Source organism: Callithrix jacchus, chromosome 11 (assembly GCF_049354715.1).
Source record: "Callithrix jacchus isolate 240 chromosome 11, calJac240_pri, whole genome shotgun sequence".
NCBI lineage: Eukaryota > Metazoa > Chordata > Mammalia > Primates > Cebidae > Callithrix > Callithrix jacchus.
Window position 1 is genome coordinate 29,288,179 of NC_133512.1, and position 14,907 is coordinate 29,303,085.

The window sequence follows — 14,907 nt, forward strand, 5'->3', positions numbered from 1 at the left end:
ACTGCAGAGGCTTTCAGCCTAACAACTAAATATTTCAATCAAAAGGTGGAACAGAAGTAAACTAAACCATCATTGTAGTGACAGTCACTCCCTGGACATTCTGATATTACTAGTGGATTTTTTAAAAATCCGTTTTATTAAGTGCTATGCATGTAGTAAAGAAAGAAAAATTTTTGTTCACTTAAAACAAAGCAAAACATAGAATAAAAATTTAAAAACCCAACTAAACACTTTAATGCACTCTTTTTCCTTTTTGTGGGGCAAGGGGAGACAGATGGTCCTAGGAAGGAATTTTGAAATATTATTTTTGATTTCAAAACAGAGATATGAATACTAACTTCTTTTTAAAGCTTCTTCTTAAATATTTCGTAGGAAGCCAGTCAGATTAAACCATGCTGGAATTTAAAAAACAACAACTATGAATTCAGTATTTAAAATACTTGAAAATGATATGTTTGTCTAAAATATAATAAAAAATTCTTTCATTTGCATTTTTTCTTTTTTCTTTTTTTTTTTTGCTTTCGTTTTGATTCTTCAACTATACATCCAAGTCAGAAGTTTCACTGGACACTCAAAACCATCTTTTGAAAGCACTGCATACACGGAAAAATTGTTGATAAATATTGATTTAAAAAGTAAGTTATTAGATAAAACAGAAACTAGTTATATAAAAATCATGCTTTGAGACCCTCATATTTTCTTTTTTTCTCCAAAATAGATTCTTATACTATAGTGAGAGAAAAAAACACATCCTTCCCTTTTCTGAACTCTTATAAAAGCTACACCTTTTGTAAAATACTGTTCTTTTAAAACCCATGAACACACACACAAACACACACACACACACACACACACACACACACACACACACACACACAAACGTTAAGAGGTCAAGCATTCAAATGGAGATGAAACACCAGCACCTGCCTAGACTGCTAGGGAGAAACATTCACCCCTGTTATTTGTGAGATGCGATATTAAAACATTAGCACAGTAGAATGGCTTGTTTCAAGGAGGCACGACTGTGGTTCAGGGACTGTCTGCTTTGTATCATGGACATGTTTACAAAGTTGTTGAAAATAAATCAGAATAATTCAGAAGAGTGAAGAAGGCTGGGTGCAGTGGCTCACGCCTATAATCCCAACACTTTGGGAAGAAGTAGGATGATTATTTGTGACCAGGCTGGGCAACATAAGAGAGAGCTCATCTTTTATTCTAAAATAAAAATAAAAATACATTGTGTGAGCCTGTGGTCCCAGCTACTCGGGAGGCAGAGGTGGAAGGATCGCTTGAACCCAGGAGGTTGAGGCTGCAGTGATCCATGATCGCACCACTGCACTTCAGCCTGGGTGATGGGTGAGACCCTATCTCAAAAAAGAAAAAAAAAGAGAGAAGTAGCCTGTGCCTCATCCATGGGGTTCCTTCAGCAGTCAAAGCATGCTTTAACTGTCATGGGAAGGTTGAAAGTGCCCCTATGGGAACATTGGGTTTTCTTTCTCTTTTCGTTTCTCCAGTAGTCTCTTTTCACCCCCCAGAAGAGCAAAGCCAGTTCTATAGGCTTAAGAAAAAAAATAATATAAATCTTAGGCTATTAGCAGCTGATGATTGAACCATATAATCTGTGTGTAGTGAATAGAGCCCTTCTGAATTATTATATAGTACATGGATTTTCACTGTTATAGACAGGCCATATAAAACCAGTTGCAATTCAAGGGTGTCATGTTATATCCCCACATCAAAATTTGGACTTTCACAATCAAGGCTTACAAAACTCCCTTCCCTAGTGTCTCCCCAGCTGGTATCCAACCGTGCTTCACTTATAACTGAACCACCTTTTTATTTGCTCTGATTATTAAAAACATTAAATCAGGCACATTAAACATCTTGTGGTTACTGTTTTGTGAAAAGCAAGAGTTGAATGAACTCCAGCTGTGGGTGATGTGTAAGTGAAGCAATGGTTAGGTCCACGTTTTGGAGGTTTGCTTTTTTTTTTGTTTTTTCTTTAAACATCATTTTCTTTTTCACATGCAATGCTAAAGGGAAAAAAATAAAACAATTGAAAGTAAAAAGAGTAAACAGGGAGCCCAAGAAAAAGTGGAAATGGAGAGGAAAACTGGGCATTCGAGCAAGTGGACCAAGAGAAGGAGAGGTGAAGGGCTACTCAGTGGTATTATTTGGACATCAGTGGATCTCAGAATATTTTATAGTAAGAAAAAAGATGGTGGGAAAGGCTGTGTGTTTAGCTGGGATTCTGGTGACACCACAGCACAAACTCAACATGAGTTAAGATGTCAAAAGATTTCTTACCCAGTTACCTCGGATCTGTCTTACTTGACATCTAGGTATGCCTCATTTTGGCTAAAGCTGTGGTTTAACAAGATTCAGTGTTTCAGGTAAAGGGTTGGGCTGATAAGAATGAAACCATGGCTATATACAGAAAAGGTTCAATTTATAAACAAGTAACTGGTACCAGAAAATTGGAGAAAAGCACCAAAGCGTTTCCCAAGCTGATAGATATTAATTGCATAACTCCCTTTTTTCTTATATAACTAAGTATAAAAGACAACTTTTCCATAATAACTATAAAAATGAAAGCCAGTCTTTGAAGGGCTGAGGAGTCTTCCAGGTCTGAGTTAATTCTAAAAATGCCCTTAAAAGAAAGGACGCATGGTATGCTACAGCTCTTCTTGGAGGCCAGGTCTCATGGTGCATTTTAAAGAATCGGGTTCAGGTCTGTTCTGTGAGTGGTGAGCTGGCTGAGGGTGGAGCTTCCTACCACCTCGCTGACCGATGAGGAAGTAGTGATGGTATTATGCTGGATGACTTGTTGCTGGGAGCAAGCTGGGACAGGACTTGCAGGAGGGCTACTCTCCGGACCTAGGGGGGAAACAAAGACAACACACACACACACACACACACACCAATATAGGTCTTTTTTGTATGGACTTGTGGACTCCTCAGAGACACAGTACTAGATATTTACTTGAAATAGAAGGTTCACACATTTTCTTCTAAAAGTTAATTTCAAGGCTTTATTTTCAACTGTTGTCACAATGCTGCGCCTTTCCAGTTTATAGCTACGAGCAAAGCCATGCTTTCTGTGTCAGTAAAATGATTTGATGTGTTTCAGTCATGGTCATGTGACCTTCCCCACCTTGTCTTTTTAAATAGCCATCCATATATCAAATGTGGAAAATACTCACATGTGGTGGGAGAATCTGTGTTGCTCAATCTAAAAAATTATTTGAAAATAAATTGACCTTCAGCCATGAATCCCTGTTCCTCCCACCATCCCTACTCAACTATCATTTAACTGGATTCCAAATGCAGAAACTGGGGTCTGAACGAAGGGGTCCATTTTACTTATTGGTAAACTGAGGCCAGGTCACCAGCTTCTCAGCCCAGTGAGTAACATGCAGTGTATCTGGAGGCACTGGATATGATTCATCCAAGGCCTTGTTCCCAGCCCACGGATTTCTGAAGGAGACAGCTAAGCCACTGGTACCTGGGCTTCAGCTGGCTCTTTTCTTACCGGCTGCAAAACTGGAATTTGGTATTTTTTTTCAATACTTTGAAATGTCAGGTAAGGTGTAGCCAGAAAGTATCAGGAGGTGGTGGGCATGGTGTTGCATAGGGGTCAGGAAAAAGGTATCTCCTTGGAAGAATAGTCTGGCAGCCACTCAAGAATTCTAGTATATCTGCCTGGAAGTACAGTCTACACTTTATTTTTGCTCTTTCAATCAAATTCAGTGCAAACTTAGTGGCAAAAAAGTTGGGCACTAAAGAAAAGTGATAGCGTCAGTGACTTACTTAGATATCCTTGCGATTCCTTCTGCATGGCTGTTATCGGGCAGTCTTTGTGTGTTAACAACAACTGTTTCAGCTGGGCCACCTCGTTTTTCAACATAGACACTTCATTCTGAAAGAGATATATTAAGACCATGTTGAGAAGACCAGAGGATACAAACCCAAAGGCCTGTGCACTTTCAACAACAACACTGGCAAACTTTTCTGTTATGTCTGAATGACATGAAGAGTATCATTGAGTGTGGTTCGCCTGAAAGTTTGGCCCTCCTCACATTTACTAGGGGCTTTGTGAAGAGATTAGGTTTTAACTTAAGATCTGAACCTTATTAAAAGGCTAGACCACACCCTTAGGTGATGGGCACTGAAACCAGGTGAGAATCCTTACTCCACACTTACTGCGTGATCCTAGGCAGATAACATATCCCAGCTGAGCTCCAGCAACCTCGTTGTAAGATGGGGATAAGAAGTGTACAAGATTATTTGTGTTATTGTGAGAATTAAATACGGTAATAGATGGGAAACACTTAGAGCAATGTCCAGGCCATACTAAGCACTTAATACATTTAGCTATCATAACCTTCACAAGCTAGGATTGAAATCCTATTGAGAATGTGAATGTGAGGCATGCAATGGGCAGAATTATGTGGTAGAATTTGTGGCTTCCACCGGAAATGCAATCAGAAAAAGCTGACCTGTGTACCATCAGACTTTCCAAAAGAAGTCTGTGTTGCTCGATCTAAAAAGTATATTTGAAAATAAATTGACCTTCAGCCATGAATTCCTGCTCCTCCCACCAGTTGTCCAGTAGTTGGCAACTACTGTTCATGGGCTACTGTTCAGCAGAGCATGCCCACCTGCCTCATGCCCAGGAGCAGGAGGCACGGAAGCCCATGTGCATGTGTTGGTCAGCTGCAGGTGGGATGATGTCAGCTCAGGGAGGCAAGAGGCAAGGAAGGTTTGGGCCATGATTGAATTTATTTGATTGAGTTCATTGATTATTTGGCCAATTTCAGTCTACAAAATACTCTTTCCCCTTTCAGTATCAGAATATTGTGGATAGTGTGGGGTCTTCTTATTTACTCACATAAGCACCTCAGATCTCAAGTATTAATAGCAATCGACAAAGGTATGCTTGTAGCTTTGTAGAATAACAAACTTGGCACCCAATGTCTATAAACATAAAATAGATGGCGGCTCTGAGATGCTTCTACTCGATAAAAGTAAACTGTAAATGTAGTGTTATCTTGTATAAGCCATTTAAAAATTGTGATCGGTAATATCCTCTCTTTGATTTGCAGCCACCAGGCATTATACTTCACATGTAGGAAACCTAAAAAACGCATGCACACAGAAAGGGATGATGAACATTGCTGTCATTAAGTTGTGTCTACACTTTCAATATGAACTTGGCTTTTCAGCCATGTATTTATCACCTAGGAAAGTGTGCTGGGGATTCTAGAAGTTACTCTAAAAATATGAAATCTGTTTTAAGGAATACCTCCCATTTCTAAATTTCTTTGTGAATACATTATAAGCAACCACATATTGAGTAATATTAATAACAAAACAAAATAAAAACAATAACAAAATAATAAAAATCTCATCTACAAATCTCATGCCATTCCCTTTCTTTTCCAAACTTTATTTTTACCAAATAAAAATGACCATTTGAGAAATTAGCCCTAATGATGAATAAATCACTTAATGAAACAAGAAAACTGCTCTTACATCTCAGAACATTCAAGAAGGCAAATTGTACCTCCCAGCTCCAAATGAATATGATTGTTAAGGGACTCTGTGGAAACCAAAATTGGTAACTTATAGGACAACTTATTTTAGCCTTAAACACTAACTTCTTCCTCTTTGATTTTACACCTATCTAAATTCAGATAGCCTTTTTTTCTTTTTCCCAGTTTTCCCTCTGCTCAAAATAGCACATATAAAAGAAAGACACTTCTAGACCATCATATGAAAGCAATCTCTGGTTTAAAAAAAATCAACCAAACAAAAAACAAGGAAACAGAGATGTGTGTGTGTGTGTGTGTGTGTGTATTTGCTTCAGAAGGAAATGTCATATTATTTGCATTTAGACTACAGAAATAACACTTTTCTGAAATCAAAACTGCCAGACACCTTGCAACCCGAGTAGAAGCCCTCAGCTGCAGATAATGTAGACAAAGGATCTTAGAAAATGGAATCAAGTTCCAATTTCTAGTGAATCCATACTTTTTTTTACCTAGAAAACAACAAACAAGAAAAGTATTAAAAACAAAACTGGGTTCTCCTGCTTTCTTATACTTTTGGAGGAAAAAACACACCCCGCCTGGTGGCCATTTTGGAGAGGTTGAATTTAGTCTCCATTTTGGAGAGAGTGAATTATTTAGTCTCCATTTTGGAGAGGTTGAATTATTTAGTCTCCATTTTGGAGAGGTTGAATTTAGTCTCCATTTCTTCCCCTGCTGTGTTCTGGGTAGTCAAAACTTTCTAAGCAGCATTTGATCTTTCAGGCACAAAGATCATTGCCCCTTCCCTAAGAAAACACTCTGAATTCCATTCTCTGAGTTTCTACAGTTAGCAAAGAGCTGACTGCCTATGATACTTGGCATGCCCCATTTTCACAACCAATTTTTGCTTTCATAATGCTGTTTTACTATAAAAGAGCACCAATCAGCACATGTGGTACCCTAGCCTATCACCAAAACCCCATACAAAGTATGCAACCTTGGTAGCATTTAGTCTTTGCACAGCAAAACATTTTATTAATAAAGCGATATGTTGTAAGTACAGAGAGCAAAGCTGAGCATTGTGAGGGTCTGTAAAAATGCAGAACCCAGAGAATATTGAGACAACTGACCATCACTTAAAGATATATGTGAAAATGAACATATTCTTTTTGTATTTTTATAGAGAAAGGGTTTGCTCTGTTGTCCGGGCTGGACTGCAGTAGCACCATCATGGTTCACTGCAGCCTCTACCTCCTGGGCTGAAGCAATCCTCCGACCTTAGCCTTCTGAGTAGCTGGGACTACAGACATGTGCCACAATGTCCAGCTAATTTTAAAACTTGTTTTGCAAAGACTGGGGTCTAGCTATTCTGCCCAGGCTGGTCTTGAACTCCTGACCTCAAGTGATTTTCCAGCCTCAGCCTCCCAAAGTGCTGGGATTACAGGCACGAGCAACTGTGCCTGGCAGGACATATTTCTTAATGTAGCGTGTTAATAATTATGTTATTTAGCCACATTATGGTGGGGAAATAAACACCAATTAATGTCCTCAGTAGACAAGAGCAATTAGCTTCTTGTTTATATCATATGCACATAACTATGATGCTAAAGAACTAAAGAAAGGCCTAATAACCACAGAAGTCATAGAGGAGATTCATGCGGCAGCATCCAGTAGGAAAAGGAACTCTCCTCTGAAAGTTGAGAATAATGGAGTTTGAGTTCCCAAGCTGCCATGCCAGCCAAGAATAAAACGCAATGGTTGAATTTGTTCCCTAAGTTCCTTCCAGAAAGAATTTTTTTTATTCTATAAGCAATTTTGTGTCACATTCTATTGAGAAAGCAGATTACCCAATTCACTCTTGACTTTTATTCATTACTTTCGATATGCTCAAACATACTTATAATTCAGGTCTGACATTTCATAAGGAAGCCAGTTCTAGCACCTCTTATGCTTCCAAATTATAGTAGGGCAGATTCCAAAGCAATATTTATGGTTTCATTTAGAGAAAAATTTTGTATGTTCATTTATGTGTCCATATTGCTGAGAGAGCATCTATGGAGACTTCATCATATTTCATAAGGGGCATTTGGCTTAAGAAAGGTCAAGAATCGCTATCCTGGAGAAAGAAGAATGAATCGTGTGTTGTGCACATGGATGATCATCTTAAAGATTCCATAGTGAAAGACTGATTAGCACAGGAAATGCACACATACTAGACTATATTTTAAGTAAAAACCGTTTTCAAGGGAACATAAGTGGAATCACCTTGAATTCATTTTGGAAGAGAACAACCAGATAGCGAATGTTTCAAAAATGCATAAAAGAAATCAAATGTGGCCTGCAAGTCTAGTAGGAAAATAAAAGCCAGGCCTTCTGGAGGCATTTTCTTACTCTGCATTACCTTGCTCTATAAATTGAGGAAAATCATTTTTTATTCCCCTATGTAGGTTGTAAGAAGAGTTTTAGGTTTTAATATAAAAGTACTTTGTAAAAACAAGGTATTAATAATATGTGTTGATTGTCTGGTAGAAATCGCTTCTTCAGTTTTTCATTTTCCTAAACCAACTTGAGCTTGCCGCTCTAAAGCAGTTAGCTGCTTAGCGACTGTAAGAGGACAGAGCCAGTTGGACTGATCTATTTGTAAACCCACAGTTTGCCTTGGGATGAAGCAGCGCTCCGTAGAGATACTCAATACTACAATAACATACTCTAAGCAAGCACTCCAGCAAATCCCTAATAGCTACATTTGCAGTTTTCAGCTTTGGGGATGTCATTATTTATATGATAAATCTCCAGTGCTTTTTGGTGTAAACAGTAGTTTGTGCCAAAAAAATAATTATCAAGATGGGCCCTACAATATACCCTCCCCCTATTTTTTTTTTTTTTTTTTTTTGGTAGATTAGCTGAGACCAGGTTTGGTTCACTCTGAAACAAAGGACTTTCAATTTGTCAAGCAACAGTTCCCATCTGGCCTATTCTCTTGCCAAGTCCCAGACCTGGGCTCATGTGTCCAGAATTTCAGCAGCAACTTAGACCATGTGTCTTTGCACTAAAAAAGAAAAGCAATTTTTTCCATGGGTGACCAGATGATTTCCATATCCTCTACTGAACACAAACGTTCTACTGAGCACCACATCAGCAGCTGATGAATTTAGAGCTGATCTTAGTCACTTTAGTATCAGAAAATAGAACATGGATTCCTTTGGCGTAGAGAGTTTCTATAATAAAAGATCACAAAGCAGTGGGTTAGGTCAACAGGTGACTTCCCGAGCCCTCATTCTGCCCCCTACTCATTGTGTGGCATTAGGGATGCTACTCATTTCCCTAATCACAGTTTCTCTCTCCATAAAGTGGATTAGGTAGTTTCTAATACTTTCCCCAATTCCTATACCTTTGTTTACCTCCTGGCCAGAGATGTGTTGTGAGACTAGGAAATGAAGTCTGGGAGTTTGATTTTGTTTTCTTAGGTCTGATTTTTCCAATCTGAAATGCTGCAGCCTAACTAGAGGGTTCTGTGTGGAAAACAAGTCAAAAAGTGGCAGCTGGCCATCCAGACCTTGGATATTCCGTTTGGCTGGAGTTTGTTTGCTTAGCACCTTCCATTTCTGTTTACTTAAAATTTGGCTCACTGGTCCAGCCTCAAGAGAGACACCTTTTTCTTTTGACAAAGGTCCAGTGAGAGGGAAAGGGTCATTCAAAGGTAGCGGAATCTGCAGCATCCTCTCCAGCATCCCAGGGCCTGATGCAGGACACTCAGTTTCACAGAGAACACTGGGTGGTTGTGGCTTCTGTCCCTCCAAGGCAAAGCAGTGGTTGGAAAATATCAACAATTTAGTCTGTTCAGAGACTGTCCCTTTTTTGGGTACCGTTTTAATGACCAAAAGATATTGGTGCCTGTTACATGAACTCAGTAGGATTTTTTTTTTTTCTTCTGGTTTTGGGAACTAGAGTTCTAGTTTCTTTTTTCCTTAGCCATTTGGCTCTAAAAAAATGTGAGAAAAATCACTGCATTAGGGTCTAGCAAAGGGTAAATTTACCTTGTGTGTTTTGTAAAAATACTCATGCATATGCGAAGGCCAAGTCACGAACACCTCTGGCCTCAAAGTCAATGGGCATCTTTACTTTCCTGGCTCTCTGCTATGACTCCTCTATATTTTCATGTATTAGGATCATAGTCTATATCCTGAAGGAATTCTGCAAGGACTCATTTTAGTTAAAACGGATTTAAAGACTTGGCAGCTGATAAGTGCCAGCTGGCTACTTTTGGCTCCTTCATCTAAGCAGTGGCTCCCAACTAAGGCTGATTTTGCCACCCAACCTCCCTTCCCAGCCACCAGCAGGCGACATCTGGCAATGTCTGGAGACTGTTTGGTCGTCCTAGTTGGAAGGCTGCTCCTCATATAGAGCGGGTAAAGGCCAAGGACGCTGCTAAATAGCCGGCAACACACAGGGCACAACGAAGAATGGGCCAGCCCGGAAGTCGACAGGCCAAAATTGAGAAAATCTACGTTTTCACCATCCTTCTGCAGACCTCAGAAATGGGGGCCAGTTCCTAGGGTTCCCTCCCTTCAGTTATTGTAGAACCCCTGCTGTAATATTTACTAGGTTCACATATACAATAACTTTTATTTACTTAACATGTTTGTGCAAATTAACTCAATTTTTAATGATTAAGCCTTCTAATATCTGAAAACTGCAGATTTGATCTTCTAATTACATTTTATAATACACATCAAAATTAAAATGTGATTATTAATAATAAACATGCTTGGCTGGGTGTAGTGGCCTATAATCCCACTTGGGATCATGCCTATAATCCCAACACTTCGGGAGGCCAAGGTGGGAGGATTGCTTGAGCACGGGAGTTTGAGACCAGCCTGGGCAATGTAATAAGATCTTGTCTCTAGGGAAAAAAAAATATTAGCCAGGCATGGTGGTGTGCACCTCGGGAGGCTGAGTTAGGAGGAACACTTGAGTCCCGGAGGTCAAGGCTGCAGTGAGCCGTGATTGTACCACTGCACTCCAGCCTGGGCAATGGAGTGAGGCCCTGACTCAGAAGGGAAAAATGCTTAACAACAACCTTTCTAAAAGCTTCTCAGATACTACTGTGCCTGTCAGATTCTACAAGTGGCTTTAAAGGTGTTTGAGTCCAGCCATTTCTCTGGTGGCTTGACTCTCTGCAATCACGTCCTTGCCAAGTGGTCAGGCAGCCAACTCTTAGACACTCCAGCAATGAGGAATTCATTCATTTATTTAACAAATGGTTACTGAGTGCAGACACTAAACTATAAACAGGGGAACCCACTCATTTATTCAACAAATAAGTTACAAAGTGTAGACACTACACTATAAACAGCAGATATAGTCGGGGGAGGGAGTAGTAAGAGACAGTCCCAATCTTGCCGCAGCACACAGTTTGTGGGGGAATCATTAGCTTATTTTCCTCATATCTGCTATATGTTTCCCAGTTTCTTGCTCATCATGTCTATTACAAAAAGAATGACCCATTTACAGGAAAACAGTGAACATCCATAAATTATGAAATTCAGGTCCTCATATTACTTTCCTTATGTACTTTCAATTTGTATACTTGAAGCCCCAAGCCATTTCCATTTAATAGAAATGAATATGCAAAGGCTTTGGGGTTTGGCACCCTAACTGTTTCTTTCCAAGGATGCACAGAGAACTAAGTATGGGAAGAAGATGAAAGTGACCTACCAATGCCTAGCCATGCATTCCTTTTTTTTTTTTTTTTTTGAAACAGTCTCTGTTGCATAGGCTGGAGTACAGTGGTGTGATCTTGGCTCACTGCAGCCTCTCATCCTGCAATCAAGCAATCCTCTTGCCTCAGCCTACTAAGTAGCTGGGACTACAGGTTAGCATCACCACACCCAGCTTTTTTTTTGGTACAGATGGAGTTTCCACACGTTGGCCAGGCTGGTCTCGAACTCCTGACCTCAAGTGATCCACTCACCTCCCAAAGTGATCAGCCTTCCAAAGTGCTGGGATTACAGGTGTGGGCCACTGCACCTAGCCCCCATGGACTCAAAGTGCAGAGTCTCTCTATGCGGGGTATGTTCCTCCCTGCCCCTCTCTCTTTAGCCATTCTCTCAGCTTCTAGAAGCGCTGGAGTATAATCCTCAACTCTTAACACTATCCCTGGACTGTGGGTCACATACATGTGTATTTACTTGCCTTTTTTTTCTGCTGATGAATAGTGCACATCTTTTTAACATTAGGACAGATGCCCTGAACGGCATCATTATAAACTATAAAGTCTGTTGGAGAAGCCCTGGGTACTAGAGTTTCTTCCTCTTCTCTTAGACACTCTCAGACACTTCTGGGCCTCATTATAATATTTCCCCAGTTAAGCCATTCATAAAAAGCAAAAATCATGCAAGATTCAAATCTTGGTGAGTTGGAAAATGAGATGAAAATATGCCTTTTCTTTCAGAGTTGCATATTGACGATAAACCTTTCTTTCTTCCAGGAAACAAAAATAGAGATAACCAAGTATAAGCCAGGGCAGCCCCGTCAACCTAGTGAATATAATAATTCCTTTTGAGTTTGAAGGTTTATTTTGCCTCATGCACTGTGCAGCTGCTTTGGAGACATTCACGTGTTTATTCCTCCTGAGCTAACAACTCTGTAAAGCTATTATTCCCATTCTATAGAGGAGGAACTGAGAACCAGCGAGTTAAACATAGCAAGCAATTGCTGAACCAGGGTTTGGATCTCTGTCCCATTAAAGCCTCTTGCCCCCAGCCCCTCACTTAGTTGGGTAGGTCTCTCCTTCTCAGAGCTTTGTGGGCAAATTGATTGAAAACGGAACGGTTAATGTCGTGTGGAGTGTCCCAGAATTCATAAAGCTCTGGGAGCGGGCTGCAGCTCCCCTGTGGACTGTGTGTGTGGTATCACTGCTTATGTCAACAAGTGCCTGTGAGGCAGGAAATGCCGGCGGAGCAGAGGCCCTTTGAGTCCCGGGAAAGACAACGTGGGCTGCACCTGAAGCTGCATGTTTGTCTGGGTGAGTTCTTCTGCTTTCTTTTCCAGTGACATCACCCAGACCTTCCTCTTCTGTCTGCAGCGGGTGGCAGCTGCCCGGTTCCGTTCCAGAAATTTCCGTCGCCTCTCGTCGGGATCCTCGTCCACCACCCTTCGCCGGCGCCCCCCTGTGGGCTGGGGCGGCTGTATTGTCTGGGTTGGCTGCATCTGTTGTGTTGCTGGTGAAACCTGCTGGGACAGAGAGGGAGGAGGTGTTGGGGATAGGGAAGGACGCGTTGGGTAAGGGAGGGAAATCCCTGATGTCAAAATCCAAAGCACAGAAAGTCTGTAGCTTCAGTCAGCATATCAGACTTGCCTCCTCTGAATGAAATAAACGATGAAATTACACTCATGAAAGAAGAAAAAGCATCACCGACCTATATTCTATGATGTGTTGGCAAGATACAGGAATGACTGGTGAAAAAACGTAGTCAGATGGATTTTTCCTTCACAGGCATTTGGCCAAATCATGGTAGAGGAAGCATTTGTTTTGCTCCTTCAGCTATTAAAAGTGGTTTACGGAAGGTGTGTTTAAAACTTCAAAGTAAGGGCCAGACGTGGCGGGAGGATCACTTGAGGCTAGGAGTTTGAGACCAGCTTGGGCAACATAGTGAGACCCTGTCTCCAGAAAAAATGGAAAAGTTAGCCAGCCATGGTGGCGCATGCCTATGGTCCTAGCTACTTTTTAGGAGGCTCAGATGGGAGGCTTGCTTGAGCCCAGGAGACTGAGGTTGCTGTGAGCTATGATCATGCCACTGCACTCCAGCCTGGGTAACAGAGCAAGACATTGTCTCTAAAAAAAAAACCAAAACAAATGAAACTTTCAAATAGCCAATGTATGGCTACAGAGGGAAAACAAAGGTCAGGGTTATTATCACAATACGGATGCATCATCTGTCATCTGCATAAAACCTCTAAGCATGTCATGGGCTCCTTTCATTCTAATAATGTTAAAATTGTGTTCCTAGAACACACCTCTGGGACTTTGTTGCCACGGTGATTCCTATCAGAATGAAGCCAGGAAAGCAGATGAAATCCTATTTTGACTATTTCAGAGTTCTTAATGCATAGGACTAGCTGGACCTGCACACTCCAGCTGGGCCTGTCTGCCCCTCAGAGTGCTCACCAGGGTGAAAGAGATCCAGGAGAGCTTTCTAGGTGATTGGGAATTAGGGCCTTTGAAAGCATTACATCGATGCCTGAAGCACCACTGAGCCCTGACACACCCTGTGTGTGAGATAGTGAGAGCTGCTTGTGCATTACCATACACTTACATTAGAAGGAAATCCTAACAGTGGCAAAGCACTTTATTAAAAAGTTTTACTATGCTTATAGATTCCTTGCGAGGTCTGTATGGGACTCAGCAACATCTAAGGCTTTGGAGACCCCCACACATAGAGCTTTATTTCTGTTCATGAGACAGACACACAGCACCTTGTGAAATTTCTATGACTGACTCTTTATATGTCTGGACACCTAATGCTTTCCCTCATGCACTTCAATCCTTCCTCCTTCTTCATTCTCAATAAAAGGTGGGTTTTTTCTTCCTCTCCCATTTCTCAGTCACTCAGGTTTATGACTGTAATACCTATAAAGTTGTTTTACAAGAGACATTTAACCTGCAGAAATAACAGGCAAAAAGTTTAAAAATGAAGCCCAACAATCTTTTCTATCACATTCTAGCACTCTGATTGAAATCAATCAGAATGACTGTAATTGCACTAATAATGGCTACTGGTTGACATCAGCTGACTGATAGTGATGTATTTTAATCCAAAACTCTATCAAACCTTCTATGACTAACTGTAAAAGAATCAGGCCCAGGGTTGAGGTTGAACTGCATCTTGGTAATTTTATGTAAAACAAGACATTTTCTAGAACTGTTTGTTGGTGACTCTTTTCCTCTTGATTATAGAAGAATAACAAAATAAATTAATGGTCTGAGGTCTTACTCATCAGAATTGCTAGTGAACACATCATCCTTGTTATTGGCAAAGACTTAGCACTTGTCATTTTGGATGCTAATTCCAGAGCTAACTACTGCAGAGAAAAGCATTAAGAGGGAATGTGCTAACTGCTCGGATATTTTTGCCTTAACTGTTTCCTTTTGTGAATTATGATCTCTTATTGCCAGCCCTAGACAAAACCATCAAGTAGGAAAAATTTGTTTTCTAATCTCCATTGCAGGCACTTATCTTTCAATTCTGTGTCCTCCTACCCTAAGTTTAATCCACCTGTAACTTATGACTCTTTTCAGGTGCCTTCACTCAAAGGCATAAGTGTTGTGGTTTCAGGTGTAATGCAGGTCCAGGGTTGGTTAAGAGAAATTCCT

The 14,907-nt window shown here is 40.6% G+C and overlaps 1 protein-coding gene across 8 annotated transcripts in view; it reads right to left on the minus strand.

Annotated features, from left to right (window-relative positions):
- Positions 1-243: 243 nt before the first annotated feature.
- Positions 244-14,907, minus strand: part of CREB5 (cAMP responsive element binding protein 5) — a 416,669-nt gene continuing 402,005 nt past the window's right edge. For 3 of the 8 annotated variants that reach the window (XM_017975230.4, XM_054237135.2, XM_009002226.5), the window contains 3 exons: positions 12,537-12,764; positions 3,811-3,919; positions 244-2,877 (listed from right to left, as the gene is read on the minus strand). In XM_017975230.4, coding sequence (XP_017830719.1) covers positions 2,714-2,877; positions 3,811-3,919; positions 12,537-12,764 — 501 coding nt within the window. In that variant the 3' untranslated portion in view covers positions 244-2,713. Of the gene's footprint in view, positions 2,878-3,203; positions 3,233-3,810; positions 3,920-12,536; positions 12,768-14,907 lie in introns of all 8 variants that reach the window. The other 5 variants (XM_078342509.1, XM_078342508.1, XM_035253540.3 and 2 more) reach the window with 3 other exon arrangements.